Source organism: Dermacentor albipictus, chromosome 4, assembly GCF_038994185.2.
Source record: "Dermacentor albipictus isolate Rhodes 1998 colony chromosome 4, USDA_Dalb.pri_finalv2, whole genome shotgun sequence".
NCBI lineage: Eukaryota > Metazoa > Arthropoda > Arachnida > Ixodida > Ixodidae > Dermacentor > Dermacentor albipictus.
Genome location: NC_091824.1, coordinates 119,719,473 through 119,737,582, shown reverse-complemented (window position 1 = coordinate 119,737,582; position 18,110 = coordinate 119,719,473). Strand labels below are relative to the sequence as shown.

The 18,110-nt window shown below is 43.9% G+C and overlaps 1 protein-coding gene across 2 annotated transcripts in view; it reads right to left on the bottom strand.

Moving 5' to 3' along the window:
* Nucleotides 1-18,110, bottom strand: part of LOC135916035 (histone-lysine N-methyltransferase 2B-like) — a 103,660-nt gene that overhangs the window by 77,530 nt on the left and 8,020 nt on the right. For both annotated transcript variants that reach the window (XM_065449241.1, XM_065449242.1), the window contains exons 3-6: nucleotides 12,177-12,350; nucleotides 10,500-10,679; nucleotides 8,260-8,346; nucleotides 1,924-2,088 (exon numbers count right to left, since the gene is read on the bottom strand). In XM_065449241.1, the coding sequence (XP_065305313.1) occupies nucleotides 1,924-2,088; nucleotides 8,260-8,346; nucleotides 10,500-10,679; nucleotides 12,177-12,350 (606 nt within the window). The remainder of the gene's footprint in view (nucleotides 1-1,923; nucleotides 2,089-8,259; nucleotides 8,347-10,499; nucleotides 10,680-12,176; nucleotides 12,351-18,110) is intronic.

Sequence of the window (18,110 nt, the reverse complement as noted above, 5' to 3'; positions counted from 1 at the left end):
TAGAGATCGCACGCGCCTATGGACTGGACAGCGAGAAGCACTCGTCATCCGACTCAGTTCACACGTGTTGCTCTGATTCGGAGTAGCGCTTGCGAACTTCGTGCCCTTCTGTGTACTGTACACCCGACGAATTTTTAACAGTATCACGCGACCGTCGACCCGCGTGTTTGTCAGCACCTTTTATCATCACGGCACGGAGCGGCGAAATAGCGAAAGTAAGGGCGTGTGAACACATGCGCGTATCTCACTTGTTTCGCTGCTCAGCGCCGTTAATATGGTGTTGACAAGCACGCGGGTCGATGGTCGTGCGATACCGCTAAATACTTGGCCAGGTGCACATGCAAGCAGCATTTAAATAAATACTGTTACCATTGTGCAACCCTCTGAGTCGCATTTGTTTATAGGTAAAGGTGTCATGTCTTTCGGTACTTTTGCCACTGAAAAAGATTTTTTTTCATTTTTGGAATTCGTTAGTTGGGGGATCGACCTATATTCCGGTCTGACCTATAGTCCGGTTTTTACGGTAGTTTTTATGGCCACATAATGTTGTTAAAATTAGTCTACTAACTAAATTAACAAGCACCGTGTCACGTGTGCACATGTAAACACAAACAGATCTCGCTCTATGACCTTGGAAAGTCACTGTCAAAACATCGGAATGAGGAATCGCAGAAGCAACAGCAAGCGCATTGACCTTCGTGCTGTCTCTCGCTAAAATGCGAACTAAATGTCGAAAGCACAGCGCATATGAAGCTGCAGGCACTGGGCACACTCAAGCCACATCGCAGATCCCTTGGAACATGAGGCCTACATGGGCGCGCACTTTGTCCACATCGCAGCTCGCTTTCAAGATACGGCACCCGTGTGGCCACACCGTTAACAGTAGCCACCAGAACAGAACCCATCTCCCTCTCCTTCCCCCCGCCATGATTTGCGCACTAAAGACAGCGCGCTTCCGCCCCACTCTCCTCCCTCCCTCAGACGCACAATATTGAGCCTCCCGTGTCGGCACGGCAAAAGTCCATTTTATACGCCCGAGTTTGACAAAAATTGCTGCTAATTTCGCCCACTGTAGCCGATAGTCTGTTGTAGTGCAGCCCGTTAAAAGTGAACTTTGTTGCATTAATAAAATAGGTAGAGCGAACTAAGACTGAAATATGGTCCGTTGTATCCGAAAGTCTGTCGTACGTGGTTCCGTTATAACGACCTTAGACCGTATCTTTTTTACTATTAGAGCCGCACTTGTCATGTGCTTCTGATCAATGCCAGTGTGTAATCACTATTGTGCTCACCTATCCCTTTTTCAGCATATTTCTTGAGCACGACTACATCCTCAATGCAGATCGGAAAACTCTGATACAAAAATTTTCCACGGCACTTTTTGCATTACCGCTGTATAATTGGACACTCAGACCAGTAAGCTTTCTGCTGCATTAAAAAAAACAGGTACCATAAAAACTGGTTGTCAGGGACACAAAGAGGAACACTAAATCAAAACCAAATTCAAGTTCAAATAAATCAAGTTCTTTCAAAACTCTTTTACTCCAGACTATTTTCGGTGCAGTCTGGGAGGTTCGAGATACTGCATTTCTGAAATGGCTATCAGACTATGGCAGCCTAAAAGAATTCACAAAGACACACAAACGATGTTGCAGCTCCTAAAGCTGCAGCTGACATGTGGACTGACTTGGATTTCGCGTTTTTGTGACTTCGCTAGTGTTTCATCTCTCTTCTTCATGCATGTTTTTAGTGCGTGCCATAAGTAATAATACTGCAGATTTGGATTACAGCAATCTTGAAAGCCGATGATGACAGCTTGTCACTATTACAGTTTTCGTTTTGTACTTGATTCATACGCCTGTCACTTTTTTGATAAATTTTTCGAGTAAATCAAGTTAATTAGAGTATTTCGCTCCTGCTCACCTTGTGAGGAGTGGTGCACAATGAGGCGGCTCTTGTCCTCTTCGGACAGAGCGCTGAGGCTGATGCGGCCTGCAGGTGCTGGGGAAAACGTGGCCCGCTTCTGTCCCAGTACGACAGCCGCACGGCGGCACACGTGCTTGATGCGCGGCCCATGGCTGCTCTTGACTGCAAAGAAAAATGAAGCAAGAGAGTTCTTGCTGGAGTGTTTCTCCTGCCTTTGTGGGTGCTCAGGAGCTTTTTGCAAGAAAAGAAACGACAATAGGATAGTTCACACACAAAAGGGCATTTACCACATTATTTACATAATGTCAGCTGGCCAAAATACATGCAAGCAATAATGCCACAATGGAGACAAGCTGAAGAATTGAGAAAATTTGACTTGCCATGCAATTTTAATGAGCAAATGTCCACACGTGCAAGACACAGGGTCATACCCGTACACCCAAGTTTCGTTGCAAGTGATATTCTTTAACATGGAAAACAAGTACTTCACTAAGTTTCACTCCTATTGATTTCACTCTATTCCCAAAATTAAAACCCAGATCAAAGACTGCAGTTTTGACACAACTGACGAAATCGAGTGCGAATTGCAAGAGAGTGCTCAACTCGTTACAGAAAGACTTCCAGCACACTTTTGAAAAGTGGTAGGAATGCTGGGAATACTGCATTGTTGTGCAAGGGGGCCATTCTGAAGGTTACAGTGCTTGAATGCACTTAAATAAATTACTTTCTTCAAAACAAAGCTAGTCTTCAGAAACTTTTTGTAGAATTATAGGAGACACACATTGTGCTTGGAAAATTTAAAGTGGACACCGAATACACACATGCATGCCTATTATTTAAAACTAGGCTTACAGCAACAAAAAATTGGGAATGTAAATCCAGGCAGCAGCACGAAAAGCACTGCCAAGCAATAAACTTTAGAAAGAAATATCAAGTAAAAAAAGTTTGTAAGGAAGTTCCCACAACAGAGCTCATACGAAAATGTTAAGAAATGACCAACAAGCAGCGAGTAGCAGTGCAGCCAATATCTGTGACACCTCCGGCACAGTTCAGAGACCTTGCGGAGGTAAATGATTGACAGTGACTCAGGCACAATGCAGAGTATAGCTTTAAAGGCAAAGGCTTCAAAGCTATACTCTGCAAGGGGTAGTATAGCTTTGAAGGCAAAGCCTTCGAAGTTATACTGTCTTCTTCACTGCGGATTTCGCAGGGATCAAATTTAAGCAATAGCTTTCTTGCAGAACCTTCCCTGGTTTTCTTGAGTGTATGATCTGTCCTACAAACAACACCCAAGGCTTGCAAACAGAATCAGCATTGGTAATAGGCAGAAACGCATCAACAAATAAGAGAAACCAAGAAACAATGCAATGTCATCGTTGCAGCTATCGCTCTCACCGTTGTTGTCTCCATTTTCATCATGCCATCATTGTCACTGTCACTATCAATCTAGCATAAGCTTGCTGAACATTCAATTCATCGTCAGTCTTTCATAGTGATCCTTTTATTGCAACGTCATCGCCATTTCACTGCTACAGTAAAACCTCGTTAATTCGGCCCCCTTAATTAGAAAATTGCGTTAATTCGGACGCGCCCTCTTGTCCTGTCAAGCATGTACATAACCCTATGGCACGAAACTCCCATTAATTCGGAAACATATTTGGTCATACTTCGATTCATTCAAACAGTTCGCAAAGCTCAGAGGCACGTGAGGCATATAGGGTCGGGTGGCACTAGGGGGTGTTTAAATCGCACAGCCAGCGATGCCGTCTCCGATTAGCATGTGCCGATCTCAAAGGCCATGCTTGCATGTGCTGGAAGTGCCGAAACACTGGAAATACGTCAAGGCCACCATGTTTATTTTATTGCTACATAACAGACAAACCTGTGTCAAAAAACATGGCAGCAATGACGTACTTCTGGCTTCGCTGTCGCTTTTGGCGCTTGGCACTACCTCTGCATCGCTATGGTTGTCGGCACAGTAGTTATTGGTCTATGCTAGCAACCCTAATCTAATACCCCTGACACACGGGCAAAACTAAAGTCCTTTCCAGTAAACCCCTTTTGCTACTCTGAAGGACCCTTTGCAGAAAGGAGTTGCGCCGATGACACACGGCACCACACTGAACTTCTTTAGGTAGTTCCTCAGATGAACGCCGCAAGAAAAATAGCGCTGGCTGTTACAGGCACAAGAGAGAAACCATTCTTAAAAAGCTGCGTATTTAATTACACTTAGCTACTGTAGAACCTAAACATATATTTTTTTATTGTTGATGGCTAATAATGCTTATAGTCGTTTATTTTATTCGCGTTTTTGCGTTGTTAGCAGCCATTTAACTTGGTCCAGCAACTATGTGCAGCCGGTGTTTTGCTGTGCGTGCTGTTTATTTTGGTGATGCACACGTTCCTGTCGTCCTTTTTGACGTCTTTGTCGTCCCTTCCTTTGTGCGCGCAGGCGTAACGCGTTTTATTCAATATGTTATTCCAACAACTGTGGTTTCTTCTGGGTATTTCCTGCGGGCGCTGATTGTGCAGTCTTCATCTTGCGACGTGAACACACCACATGCGCGCAGCAAACGACGACGACACTGCCGGAATTCAACATGGCAGCGCTAGCGACGTTATGCGAGCGTTTGAGAGTATAGCTAGAGGAAATCTTCACTATTCGACAAATTGTATTACCGCTGACAATTAAAGCATTTTCGCTAGGTAAAAAAAAAATACCTATGGGCACCGTAGTTGTGTGGCAGGTTTCCTTCTATTCACGAGTTGTGCGCGCTGTGTGCGAGAGTAACTCCTTTTCCGCTCGAAAAGTAGTTGCGCGATCTCCTATCCCGAAAAGGGACTTTGCCGTAAAGGAGATACTCCTTTGTCGTGTGTCACTGCACTTGAACGCCTTTCCGGTAGATGTCCCCTTACCTAAAGGACTTTAGAGTGCTCGTGTGTCAGGGGTATAAGATGTTTTTTTTTTTTCTTTGTATTGCTGTCCGCCATTTCTGACGTTGTCTTTTGCTTGAGCAGTTGTGTGGTTGCGCAGTTGTGCAGTTTTTTTTACCGTGTTTATCGGTTTGGGTCAGGTGCGTGTGCGAGGACGGCGGAACTCTTTTTTGTGTGTGTGTGTTAAATTTTGTTTGCGTTTTTCCTTTTTTCATTTATACTTTGTTTTTTCTTGACATCGTGTGTGTACCCATCGCTTCGTTGCCATACCTAGCCGCGCCACCATGTGCTCTTGTGCCCCACCGAAGCGGGCGAAGTACGAGGTGAAGGATTTGGGAGTGAAAGTAAAAATATTGAAAACCGTGAAGGCAGGGGTGCCTCGGCAGGTCATAATGAATAAATTCAATGTGAAGAGAAGCACGCTCAGCACATACGTGAAGAATGAAGCAAAGATTCTTCAGGCATACGACAGCGACAAGTTCGCTGACAACAGGAAGAGACTGCGAACGGCAGCGCACCTAAAACTTAAAGAAGCGTGGCTAAGATAGATTGCCGATACGCACAACACACAGCTGCCTTTGAGTGGCTTCCTTATCTGTGCATAGGCCGAAAAGTACGCACTGAAGCTCAGCATCGAAGACTTTAAGGCACTGGAAGGCTGGATCGACCAATTCAAGAAAAGACACCGCATGGTCTTCCGAAGTGTGTGCGGCGAGAAAGGGGCTCTGAATGAAGGCGTTGTTGAAGATTGGGGGGCCGGATTACCCGCAAGCCTAGCCGATTATGATGCCTGCGACATTTTAAATGCAGGTGAGACGGCCCTCTTCTACAAAGCCCTGCCGAATAAAACCATCACGTATAAGTTGGACCCTTGCGTTGGCGGTAAACGAAGCAAGGACAGAATAACAGTTCTGCTGGCTGCCAACATGACAGGCACGGAGCGGCTACCGCTATTGATAATCGGCAAACAGAAAAGCTGAGATGCTTCAAAAGCATAAAGAAACTTCCCGTAGACTATCGCTCAAATCGAAAGGCATGGATGATCTCAGCTATATTTGAGGCCTGGCTGCGCGAACTGGACCGCCACTTTTGTGCAAAATCGCACAAAGCACTAATTGTTCTAGATAACTGTAGTGCACACAATAATGTGTCGAGGCTGACAAACATACAGCTAACACAACGGCTTCTCTGCAGCCTCTGGATCAGGGAATTATTCAGTATGTGAAAGGCCGATACAGACGACAAGTGCTTGAGTGCATGTCGCTCTGTATGAAGGCAAAGAAAAAATATGATGTAACTCTGCTCAGTGCAGTGCACATGGTGGTGCATGTGTGGAGCAACACGCCGCCCGCAGTAATTGCAAACTGCTTCCGACACAGCGGCTTTGTCCGTGACGGTGATTCTTTGGAAGCCGGGGATGCGGATGTTAACCAAAACGCAGAGGAAAATGACAGTTGCTTCAACAGACTTCTGGCTCCGGATGTCCCACTGGACGAAAACATCCACATTGATAGTGACATTGCCATTGCCGGTCGCTTCAACGACGATGAAATACTGGATGTACTAGGCAACAAAGAGCTCGACTCCGATAGCGAAAATGTGCCCTTCATGGATGCGTGTGAGCTGCCGCGCCGCATTGCTAAACAGGCCGATGACTTTGGAGGACATCTGTGTCGTTTCTCCCAACAGTCTGCGTGGACTGCACCACCTACAAGAACTCCTAAAAACTGTACTCTCCGCGTAAATTTCTCGCGCAAGACAAGCAACAATAACCAGTTATTTCATGAAGTAAAGGTATGTTGATGTTTTAGGCATTTTTTGAGTTATTATTGTCCAAACCTCGGTAATTTGACATTCAGTTAATTCAGACATTTTCTCCGGTCCCATGAAATCCGAATTAACAGGGTTTTACTGTATGTCACTGCCATCACCACCTTTTGTCATCATCAGGCATGCTCTCATCCTACACAATCATCCCATAACAATTTCTTTCTTTTTTTTAGTTTACATCTGATGCCGAGCTGATGCGAAGAAGGCGCTCACGATTTACAGCCGAACCCAGCTATATTGAACTCGCAGAAAAACACCTATCAGTTCGATACAGAGCATAATTCGATATAAGCCTGCTAAAGAATTGGATGTCATAAAAATGCATACCATTTATAAAACCACCTTACTGATGAAACCAGCTTAGATTCCCCTGAAATAGTCCTGTATTTTCTTCTGCTTGGGCAATTTTACTGCCTGCAACGCACACACTTCTCCACACTGTCTAAGGAAATAGTCCTGTATTTTCTTCTGCTTGGGCAATTTTACTGCCTGCGACATACACACTTCTCCATATTGTCTAAGGAGTCGGAGCAGCTGAGGCCGCAACCTTCCACATTTGCGCAGAAGCACCAGATTAGTGTGAGTGCACCAATCACCTCGGAGGATGTGGGCAACGGACCGTCGTTACTTTTCTCATTGTGACCACTTTCACTTGTGCTCGGTACAATGTCTCAGCAATGTAGTCTTCGTTTTCGGGCTCTCCGTGGTTGCAACACCATCATCTGCACTAACAAACTCGTTGACCATTGATTCATCCACAGCTTCCGGAAATTCTGATAGCTCGCTGCAAACTTCGGCAACACCGGCAACGACTTCGTCGCATTTATCAGAATTTAGTCATCACCAAGCACACGGAAGCCGATTTGTCTGATGCAATGTCGGACAAACCACTTGTACATGGCCGTGTGTACGCATCGGGTGCCACGGGCACCAGGTCACGAGTTTGGCCACTTTAGCCCTAATCTCCCCCCTTATTTTTCAAGATTATGCTGAGAGTGCTCCTCGGAATCTCGCACACTGCCGGGACATACGACTTCTCACCGTGTTCGACCTGATTTATGATTTCGAGCTTCACGACGAAAGGCGAATTCTGCCGCTTCATCCTGGCAACACAGCGGGAGAAGGCCCACAAGGTGCAAACACAATGAACCAGAAAAGTAGCAAGACAACTCGCACTTGCACCATCTTGCACTACGAGGGCACAAGAGCCTCTGACTGGTTGTCTGAGCAAGTGCTGCTGGCGGGCCAGGATCATTTTAGCCACGCTGCCAGGTTTCCCCGCCACCGCGAAGGAAGGCCAACTTCTGGGGGCACTTTTCCGCCGCTTGAAGTTCGATGTATCGGGAGTCGCTGCTTTTTTTTTTCGATTTAAGCGTAATTTTTTGCTATATATACTCGCTGCAACTATACCATGTTCAGATAGCGTTCGATATATAAAACAATTCGATGTAATCGGGTTCGATATAGTCAGGTGCAACTGTACTCAATTTATGAGAAGGTGCGTCACTGAAAAGGCACTACCCCCCCTTGTTTGCAACCCAAGCAAGCAGGAAACACTATTCTGCTTACTTGAATCGCTGCTGGAAGTCAGGGTATCCTGTGAATCCTCTGGACTAGAAAGAACAGGCTTTGGCATTTCTGAGTGGCTCTCAGCACCTGCGAGGAGGAGGAAGTGCAAGAGGAAGGACAATTAAGAATGGGCTGTCACGCAACCAAAAACCAACATTCAAAATAGGACTAGACAACAGGTGGAAAAACTGCAGTCTAGTCCTATCCCACGACTGTTCACTGCATACAGATTAATATAGCAAGGAAGCCCTGAAACATCACACAAGCTGATAAAACATGACACAAAACATGAGCAGAGCATAAAATGACCGTGTGATGCTTACTTGTCCAAACAAAATCAGGAAGCAGACCCATGGTCTTTAGAGGGTGCATAATGTATTCAGCAGGAAAAACGAATCCCATCACAGCTGGCTCATGGAAACACTTTCTTAGTGTTTAACACCACAAGAGTATATGGCTGAAAATTGCACTTATTCCCAAGATATCCATGTCTCCCCAACAAGTAACAGTGACTGGTTTATGGTGACAAATGTGTAGCTTAATAGAATATATTGCTGCTGGTGCTAGGTGGTTCAAACTTGTAGGTTCAACAAGAGCACACCATAGCCGGGACAAAGGAAGGCAGGACAAGCACTTGTCCTGTTTGCCTTCTTTTGTCCCAGTTATGGTGTGCACTGGTTAACTCTGTAAAACATGTAGGTGCTTGCTCTAGGTTGTCCCAGCTGCCAGTTTTAAGTACCATTAAAGGCCAGCTGCAATGAAGTTTCACATTGGCTAAAGTGGTTACAGATGAGTAGCACTTATATACTATCGAAGTAACCCTGGAAAAGCTGCAGGGTAGGTAATTGTCAATTTTCTTGCTAGTAGCATTTAAATAGCATTTAAACAGTAGATGTGTGTACCCAGTGGTTCGCAAACATGACGCAGGTCCCAACACGTCACCTTTGATATTTTCAGCGTGCTACAGGCAACATTCAATCTTGGGAGGTCATGTCGAGGAGCCGGATATTCTAAGTCATGTGTCACTTCTGGCAAACGATATTGGTGACTTTCTTTTTATTTGTATGAAAAGTGTTTGTTTTTTGCTAGCCTTTCCTGATGAATCTCCTCATACCGTATTTACTCGCATAATGATTGCACTTTTTTGTCAGAAATATTGACGCAAATTCAGGGGTGCGATCACTACGCGGTTTAAATTTCCCACGAAAAGGAAAAAATTTTTTCGGCCCGCATTTGCTGCGGGATGCGGGTGCGGGGCACCAAAACAAAAATGGCGGCCGGCGAAGCAAGCCGAATGCGCCGAACGCGACTTTTTTTCTTCTCGTGAGTACATTACGTGCACTGAAACAGTTTCTTCCGTATAAGTGATGAATAATATTGTTAATATCGGCAAGTTTGTGGCAATAACATGGCCATGTCCACTTTGACGGGACAGAAACAGATGGGCGCGCTTAGCTGCCAGTGACATAGAAACGCATGGCCGACATACTGCAGAAACTGCGACATTTGCCTTCACTACTATCCTAATACGGCACGTTTCCGCTAAGGGTGGGCGAATATCTTAGCTGTGTTACAAGCGCCGGCGTATGAATAGGGTACACTTTTAACCTATCAGTGTAAACGTGGCTACTATCATTGCCGCACGCGATTTGTTGCATGCCCACAAGTGCAGATGAAAAGAATCGAAAGGCGCCTTGTTTGTTTTTGTTGACCACAACCATTATAAAGCCAAGTTTGGTTGTACCTCTTTTTGTCATGGAAGTGCCGAAAGTGATGAAAGTAATGAAATGAGGCATCTACTATGTTTGGTGCGTGCAGACCGCTTGGCTTGTCTTGAAGAGTCGTTCGCGTAGCATTCGACAGATGGTAAGCGCTATCATTATTAGCTAAACTTGGCACACGACATATCGCTGCGGCAAGTTCGGGGTGCGATCATTACACGGGAAATTTTAAAAAATCGAATTTTGACGACAAAATTCAGGGGTGTAGTCATTACGCGAGTGCGATCATTATGAGAGTAAATACGATACTTTAAATACAAAATTTTGCACAGAGGCTGATCAACATCTACACTATTCAAAATTAGGCTTCTTGCACGGCCCAAAATATTGTCGTACGTGGCCTTTTTTAAAGTATTCCTCAGTGATAATTCAGGAAGAGGCTGTTGAGTGGCCTCAGACAGTCTTGTAACCTGTTATGAACGGGATTTTTTAATGCGTAAACGACAAATAGGCACTCACGCGTCTTGTCCTCGGACAATTTCCGTTTCCGTGGTGGCCGCCGTGGCCGGCCGTCACCCCGAGGTGGGCGGAGGTGTCGCTCCATGCGATGTTTCAGGGTAGCCGGGATGTCAAACAAGTTCCAGCATGCATGCACGAGGCACCCCTTGCATTTGGATGGTTGTGCGAGGTTACAGTTCCCTGGGTAGTTGCAATGCACACAGGCATAGAAAGTGCTCAGGTTTGTTGCAAATTCAAAGCATTGAAATTACACGTAGACATGGACTCTCTGGAAGAGCAAGATAAAATACCTAACTAAAACACAGTAAAAAATTTTGTAGTCACAGAAAGCACTCAGGACATTATGAAAAGCAAAACTATCAAGCTAACCTCGTGTGAGACATAAAAGGATTTGGCTCGACAACAGCAAACGCACCTCGAGCATCCATAAAATTGCTAGCACAATAAAATTTGCCTAATGCAACACCTAGCAGGACTACAATGCTTACAATACATAAGCTTAAGACGTAAAAAGGGCAAACCAACAAAAGTGGGCAGCACAAGAAGCAGTGGTGAATGAAGCAAGAGTACATCTACAATGTCAAGCCACAGGACAGAAGTTGTCCATATGCACAAAAAGCTTAGAACTGCAGGTAACCATATTTTGGCACGTTTGCAATGGTGCTTGCAGGCAAAAATGATAGCAAGATCTCAGCTTCTGAAGTAAAAGATCATTCTCGCTGGTCCCTTGCAATAAAAGATCATTACTGACACCTCCTGATACTAACAATGGCCAACACATAATCCTGCTCTACAGTGAAAATTGGGGCTTTTTTGTTATTTGTGATCATCTAAGAAAAGCTCCTAAAACTAGGGATAAAAACAGAAGAAACATGTTTGTCCCTCATTTTATGCACTGTTAACGATTGCTCAATAAGTGGTCACACAATTGTTTACAATGCACAGCTGGCACCTTTCAAAGGTTTCACTGCCATAATATCTGCTTCTAAAAAAAAAAGAGAGAGAGAGAGAGAGAGAGAGAGAGAGAGAGAGAGAGAGAGAGAGAGCCCTCATGTGTAGAAAATGGTGAAATGCTCATGCAGACTTGCCAATTTTAGAATTAGAAAAACACTACAGTGGAAGCCATAAACTACTAAAATTCGGTGCAAATACTAAAACTTGTGGGGTTATTCAATATGCTGACAGTTTATTGAAGATTTGCACACTTTGTCCTGTAGGAATTCTGTGAACAGGCACTTTACTCTGTATAGACGCAGTAATAACATTCTACACTGCAGACAAGCAGAAATGCTTATGAAGTTTAGAATGAAATATTCACATAACAGCTGTCAAAAATATTGTTGCCAACATACAGTGGTTCTATCAGTTGATGTTAATGCCGTGCAGGTAGGTCATCATAACCGCAAGTCCAAGATATTGGACCATAAACTATCAGTCAGCAACTATATTCGCTTTTTTTTTTTTCATTGGTTTTGCCCTAAACTACACACAGATGAAAAAAAAAAATATCGGAAAATTTCTGTGTCAATATGACAATCATAAACAAGTGCTAAGATACAGGCATTTCACAGTAAAATTGTATACGATAGCAGGTATGCTCATGTTTCATCCCCTCAGGCCAAAAATGAGGAACACATAGGATGTATTGGCTCAATGGGTGTCATGATGTGTCCTTACCATCCTTGGGGCAGACAAATTTCTTGGGCTTCCTCAGGAAAGCAGCATAGAATCGGAAGCAGAAGCGGCATGCATACTGGCCATAGCGAATGGAAAGCTCGGCCGAACGCTTGTACTGCTGGCAGACACTGCATTTGGACTCGCTCGAGGCCACCGATGAGCCTTTCTCTGCCACTGCAACCAAACAACGAGGTCACAGGTGTCAATTGCGGCAAAAGTGATGTCTATTTCAATGAACAAGCCAGACTCTAAATGTCAACCTCCAATTATGAAATTTTGAAGGGGGGCCATTTTTATAGGCCAGAATTGCACAATATTTGCTAAATGGGAGCGAATAGCACAGTGCAAGCAATATTATTTCCTGCATATGTAAACTGAATACGCATTTAATATGCATTGGGCCTTTCCGACAGCCTACAGTCCCAGTGCAAAGAAACAGCAAGCACCGAGGCACGAACACATTAACGTGCACTTCAGTAAACTGAATGACCAGCTGCTTTCTGCAAGCAATCATTGATACTGCTGCCAGCCATGAAGGTCCACACACATATCAAAAGTCACCACACAATGCTAATGTTGTAACCCTATTCATTTGTTTAAGCCTGGTCTTCTATGTTAATTACCCTTACACATCAAATAAAAAACTTGCAATTTTTTACTGACGACCTAATCTTTCCTTCTTTTGTCGTACAATGCACATTCATCTGGTTTCGACACAAATGCTAGACAGCTTCTTCAAGGTGTTCAAGAATGAATGTATTTTCCACAAACATACATAGAGACATGAACTACATTCACACTACAGGAAAAAGGGAATGAAAAATTCATCATTTCAGACTTAGGGTCAGCAACAAAACACACCACAATTCTGACTGCAAAAGAGCGCTGACACACCTGCAGCTGCATGTAAAGCACAGTAACAAAGTTTGCTTGTAATACCAATAGAAAATGTGAATGCGCATGTGGCACCACCATAAACATGTGAAATTTTTGTTTTGCACAGTACAAAGTGTAATAATGGAACTACAGCTAATACAAAAGAGCATCCAGCACTGGATGCTCTTTACCCCTTCATTATCACTCCTTCAATTGATGCCAAAGCAATTGCTTCACTTGTGCCATGAACCACATTACTGGAAGTGGTAGCTGGCTTCGTACTAGAATTCCAACGGGTAACAGGTCTTGCAGGGTGCCTTTAACTTGACACATCCATGCCCTGCTCCCCCACCTCTCGTACCACTAATGAGAATTTAAGTAATCGTCTCTACTATGGCAGAGACAGCGGTTCACAATTTTACTCACCAGAGAATACAATGACAGCTACGTTTTAAAGTGACGAACATGCAAAACAACAAACTGCACAGCAGAAAGTTTGACTCATCAGCAATCGATATACGATACTTATGCCAGTTGTCAAAAGGCAGCTGTGAACCGGGTACCACAAACAGCAACCTTCGTTGTTTAATAAATAATGTGTTAACAAAGAGAATGCTCACATGCACACCCCACATTCTTGAATAGAATTTCAAGAGGTTAGATCAATTTTCTACCCTGTTCCGTTAAAAAAATCAGAAAACTTAAGTATTCCTTCCAACTCGGAACTCACTCACAACAAAGGTAATTACACCCCCCAACAGCACCCAATGGCTTCAACTATGTGGAAAACTCTTGCAATACGATGTAAACTCCCCTGATGGCATAACGACGACAACACTTCGTTGACTAATTAACATCTAAGGAAGCAAACAGCTGCCTTCTTGAAGGCGATGCAGAAAACAAGAGCTGAGCTGAAAGCCACTCCGGGAAAAATGGATACACTGCCTACCACCTACGCTACGTGAGCCTAATGCCTGCTGCTGCAACGGAAGTACATATGCCATTCATCTCGGCCATGGAGGTCAAGCCAGCCATGCCAACAAAGCAACTGCAGCAACTGCTCACCTCTTTCATTGTGTTCAAATGTCACAACGGGTGCCCATGCTCCATGTAAGAGCATGCATAGAACTTGAACCTTCTATGCCTTATGCTACGCTTTCTATTCAAGAAAAAGCTCATCAAAGCAACCTTGAAACTTAAAAGTACATTTGAATGGAACAGGAGATGCAGCAGACAGCATACAAGCATTTCAGACATGCCAAGGATACAAACAAATGAAATCTTTATTATATACAGTAGACTTCGGTTAATTTGACTCTGGTTAATTTGATTTTTCAGTTAATTGGACACCAACTGAAGGTCCTTGCCAGCGCCCATGCATTTCTATGGGCTTAAACTTCCATTAATTTGATCCTGAAATCAGCCTTTGCCAAATAATTAGAACTTGACCAGTCAGCTCGCACGCACCCGACCCTTGTGGTAGCCCCAACAGCAACTCATTTAGTTTCCACATCTCTCTCGGCAGAGCTTAGCAGACAGTGAATGCATTGAACATACGTTATCTCCCACCGAAAACACAAATTTTCGGCTTGCCCTAGAAATATTTTCAAGCAATAACCATAGCTCACAATGGACGATTACTACATTTACTCAATTCTAATGCACTACTGTTTTTTCTACATCTTGTTTAATTCGACTCGCTGCATAAGTGGCTCAATTTAGCCGGGCTCTCAGGATTGAATTAGCGAAAGTTGAATGCATAAGTGCACTATCATGCGAGATGTTTGTGAGCCATAGAGCAATGACTGATCGATTCATTGATATTTGATGTTTAAGGTCCCAAAGAATAACTGAAGCTGTGAGACATGCCATAGTGGAAGGCTCCAGGTTGTGACCACCCGCATTTTTTTCTGTGTGCCATGGCCAACTATGGCAACCAATGCACACCTCTCGGCCGTTCCTGTGATATTTTGCAAAGGTGAGGCATCTGTAGATTGGTTGTATGATCTACTCTTAAGTTATTTGAAATAAAATTTCATGCTAGGTTTTGTTTTCATACAATAACGCCATGACAAAGCTTACTGACTGCTGGTGTTGCTTGTCTCATTTTCTGACATGGTGGACTGGAGCAAATAGCCTGCGCAGTTTTTTAACAAAGCAGTAATTTAAGAACTTCTTCTGAACTCTGATTCAGAGGACTTCAATTTTGAATACATGTCTTCAAAGGGCACCGACAGTAATGAAGAAGACACATTGCCTGAGGAACACTAATTATTCTAATTAAAATAATTAGGATGTCAGTTTCTGTGTGAACTTTCAGATGGAAAAATATAAAAGAATGTTCAGCAATGTATTGCCAATAAATAGCATTTAAACTTAAACATTGTTCATGAGTTCGTTACAATGTGAAATTGCTGCACTTTGGAGGCACCCAGAGGCTTAACATGAACCTAAATCCAAGTACACAAGCATTTTTACATTTTGCCTTAATCAAAATATGGATGCGGGGGTGCATGCTGGATGGTGTTAGGAATGAAACTGTCTAGAGTTCTTTGACAAAACAGCATTCAGACACAAACCATTCTGCTAGCTCAATTTGCCACAGCTCTAAGGACAGAAAGCTCTGAAGGCATTACGACACAAGCTGACTATGAATGGAGCCCACTTGGGGTACAAGTGCATCAGTGAGACGATGCCTTGCCAGCTGCAGATCGCAGGCTTATGTTTCCCGGCAATTTTCCTACAAAACGGCAAGGTTCCACTGCTGCTGAACAAATTTGTCAGAGCGATATTGTTGCCACTGCCGCCCCCAAGCAAAGCCCCAACCGGTGCCTCCCGTGGGTGTCTCCATAACAACGCACATTATTCTCACCATGCTCTGCACCATCCTCGCGCCAGTCATCAGGTTCACGGTAAACTTAAGAGTGCTTTCTGCAGCAAGTTCTGTTGTACCCTTTCCTACACGGTAAGATGCTACCGAATTAGAAGGATAAAGATAAAGAAACAAACCAGTGAGAACTCATTGTTGGTAGTTACTTGTGCGTGTGAGTGACCCGAGACCACTCAAGGTAACTCTGCTCACATGACTCCCACGCCGTCAAAATGAAGTGTTGCCAGCGCCACTACTTGCCGCACTACGGCGCAGGCGCCAACACGCGGCCCGTTGCTGTGGGCAGTTTGCTGCTAGTATGTTCCAGCCATTACAAAGCCTTGTGATCATTCATGTGTGCCACAATCTTGGTTACATGGATGCATCTAGTGCTGCTTTCGAACTACAACACCACCTCCCACAACCACACACCAAAGCTCCTCGTCACCTGTATTCACAGCACTTTCCTTTAGTGCTGAATGCATACTGCAGGTGGTTTGCTTGCAGTGTCAGCAGTGCAAAGGCCACACTAAGTGAAATGAGCCTGTCCCTGTTGCCATCATCAGAATAGGTGTCAATGCTCATAATCTACATACTGTTGTTTCCCCCACAGTTCGAACCATCCAATGTTAGTTGCTTCATGTGCAAAATAGTAACCTAAATTAATCAAGCATAAGATATAAATGCTCTAGCCTGTTTCCGCTCATTTTCATGACATTTTCGAAGTTACAAGCACGGACATACATCACCAATCTTTTGATTTTTAATTATCTTGTTCAGTGCAGAGAACACACACAGCTGCACACTGACAGGTAGCTTCAAATGCTTCATCAAGCATCTCACTCATCATTTCTATGAACAACACTGTTTGTGTGCAATTGGAGCGGTCTGTGCCTTTAAACTGTTCTAATGACTCCTTGGAGCTCTTGGGCTACACTTCAAAGGGCTTTGCTATGCATGATTAGCAAAAGAGATAAAGAGCGTGTGCGTTATTGGCTGACGAGAGCAAGTATACACGACAAGCATACAAGATGAAAGAGAACCATTGCAGTAGCTCAATAGTAACAGCATTCCACTGCTGAGCATGAGGTTCCATCTACGATTCCTTGCCACCATGACAGCCTTACAAAAGGGGCAGACTACAACAATGGGCAACAATGAAAACAAAACGTTTTGAGAACAATTATTCTGCAGCCTTCCACTTTGGCTTCCCTAACAGCAAGTGTGTTATCAATCAATCAATCAATCAATCAATCAATCAACCAATCAATGCCAAGAGAGAAAAGCAAATGAAGGAGGAAAATTTGCATGATCAGCGCAGGATACAGATCAGTAATTGAATGGTGAGCCACCATGACACACAAGTCAAGCCCGCACAGCTGAAGCAAGCATCATAGCAGCAAAATCTTGTTTGAAGAGAACACAATGTGTAGAAAAGCTGCGCACGTGCAGCTGTAATACCTTTACTCACGGGTGATTTAGTGAAGCTGCTGCAAAAACGTAGGGTTCAGACTATAGGACCAGGCCGTACTGTGACAATTCAAAAGGCGCAGCGCAAATTGGACGGAGACAAAGAAACACAAACCACATCACAAGCACTGACTAACAATTGGTTTTAATTGCACTGAAGCCCGCCTATTTATGCGCAAAAGCTTGCCGTGTAACATCACAGTTAACACAGGTATGGTTGCACATGATCAACAAAAAACAAGATGCTGCAAACGATTAAAAAGAACAAGATATGTCTATCAAACTTAGTTTACTATCGCCACGTGTCTCAATGCTTAAGGCTAAGGCAAAGTCACTATGCAGAAAAAAAAGTAATGAAACAAACATGCACAAAGAACAAGGTATCCACACACTTGGCTTGAGTAGGCGTCTGTGATACAAATGTAAAAAGAAAATGTTATAAAGGGGGTGAAACATTTAAGGCGTCAACAAAAGCTTTAAGAAACTCGATCTCAGCGTCACTAAAAGAAATGGATGGCTTGCTCACACAGTTGTCCACCGATCTTTCAATAAAAAAAACACTTCTACGATTTCTCGCTTGGTCCTGTTGCTTGCTTTCCTCAGAAACTTGGTGCCTTGGAATCTTCGCTTAAAGCTGCACAGCTTGCAATGTTCAGCCAGACAGCCACCCATCTTACTACGTTCATTAAGATTATGCTACCTGGCCCGCTAGTTCAAAC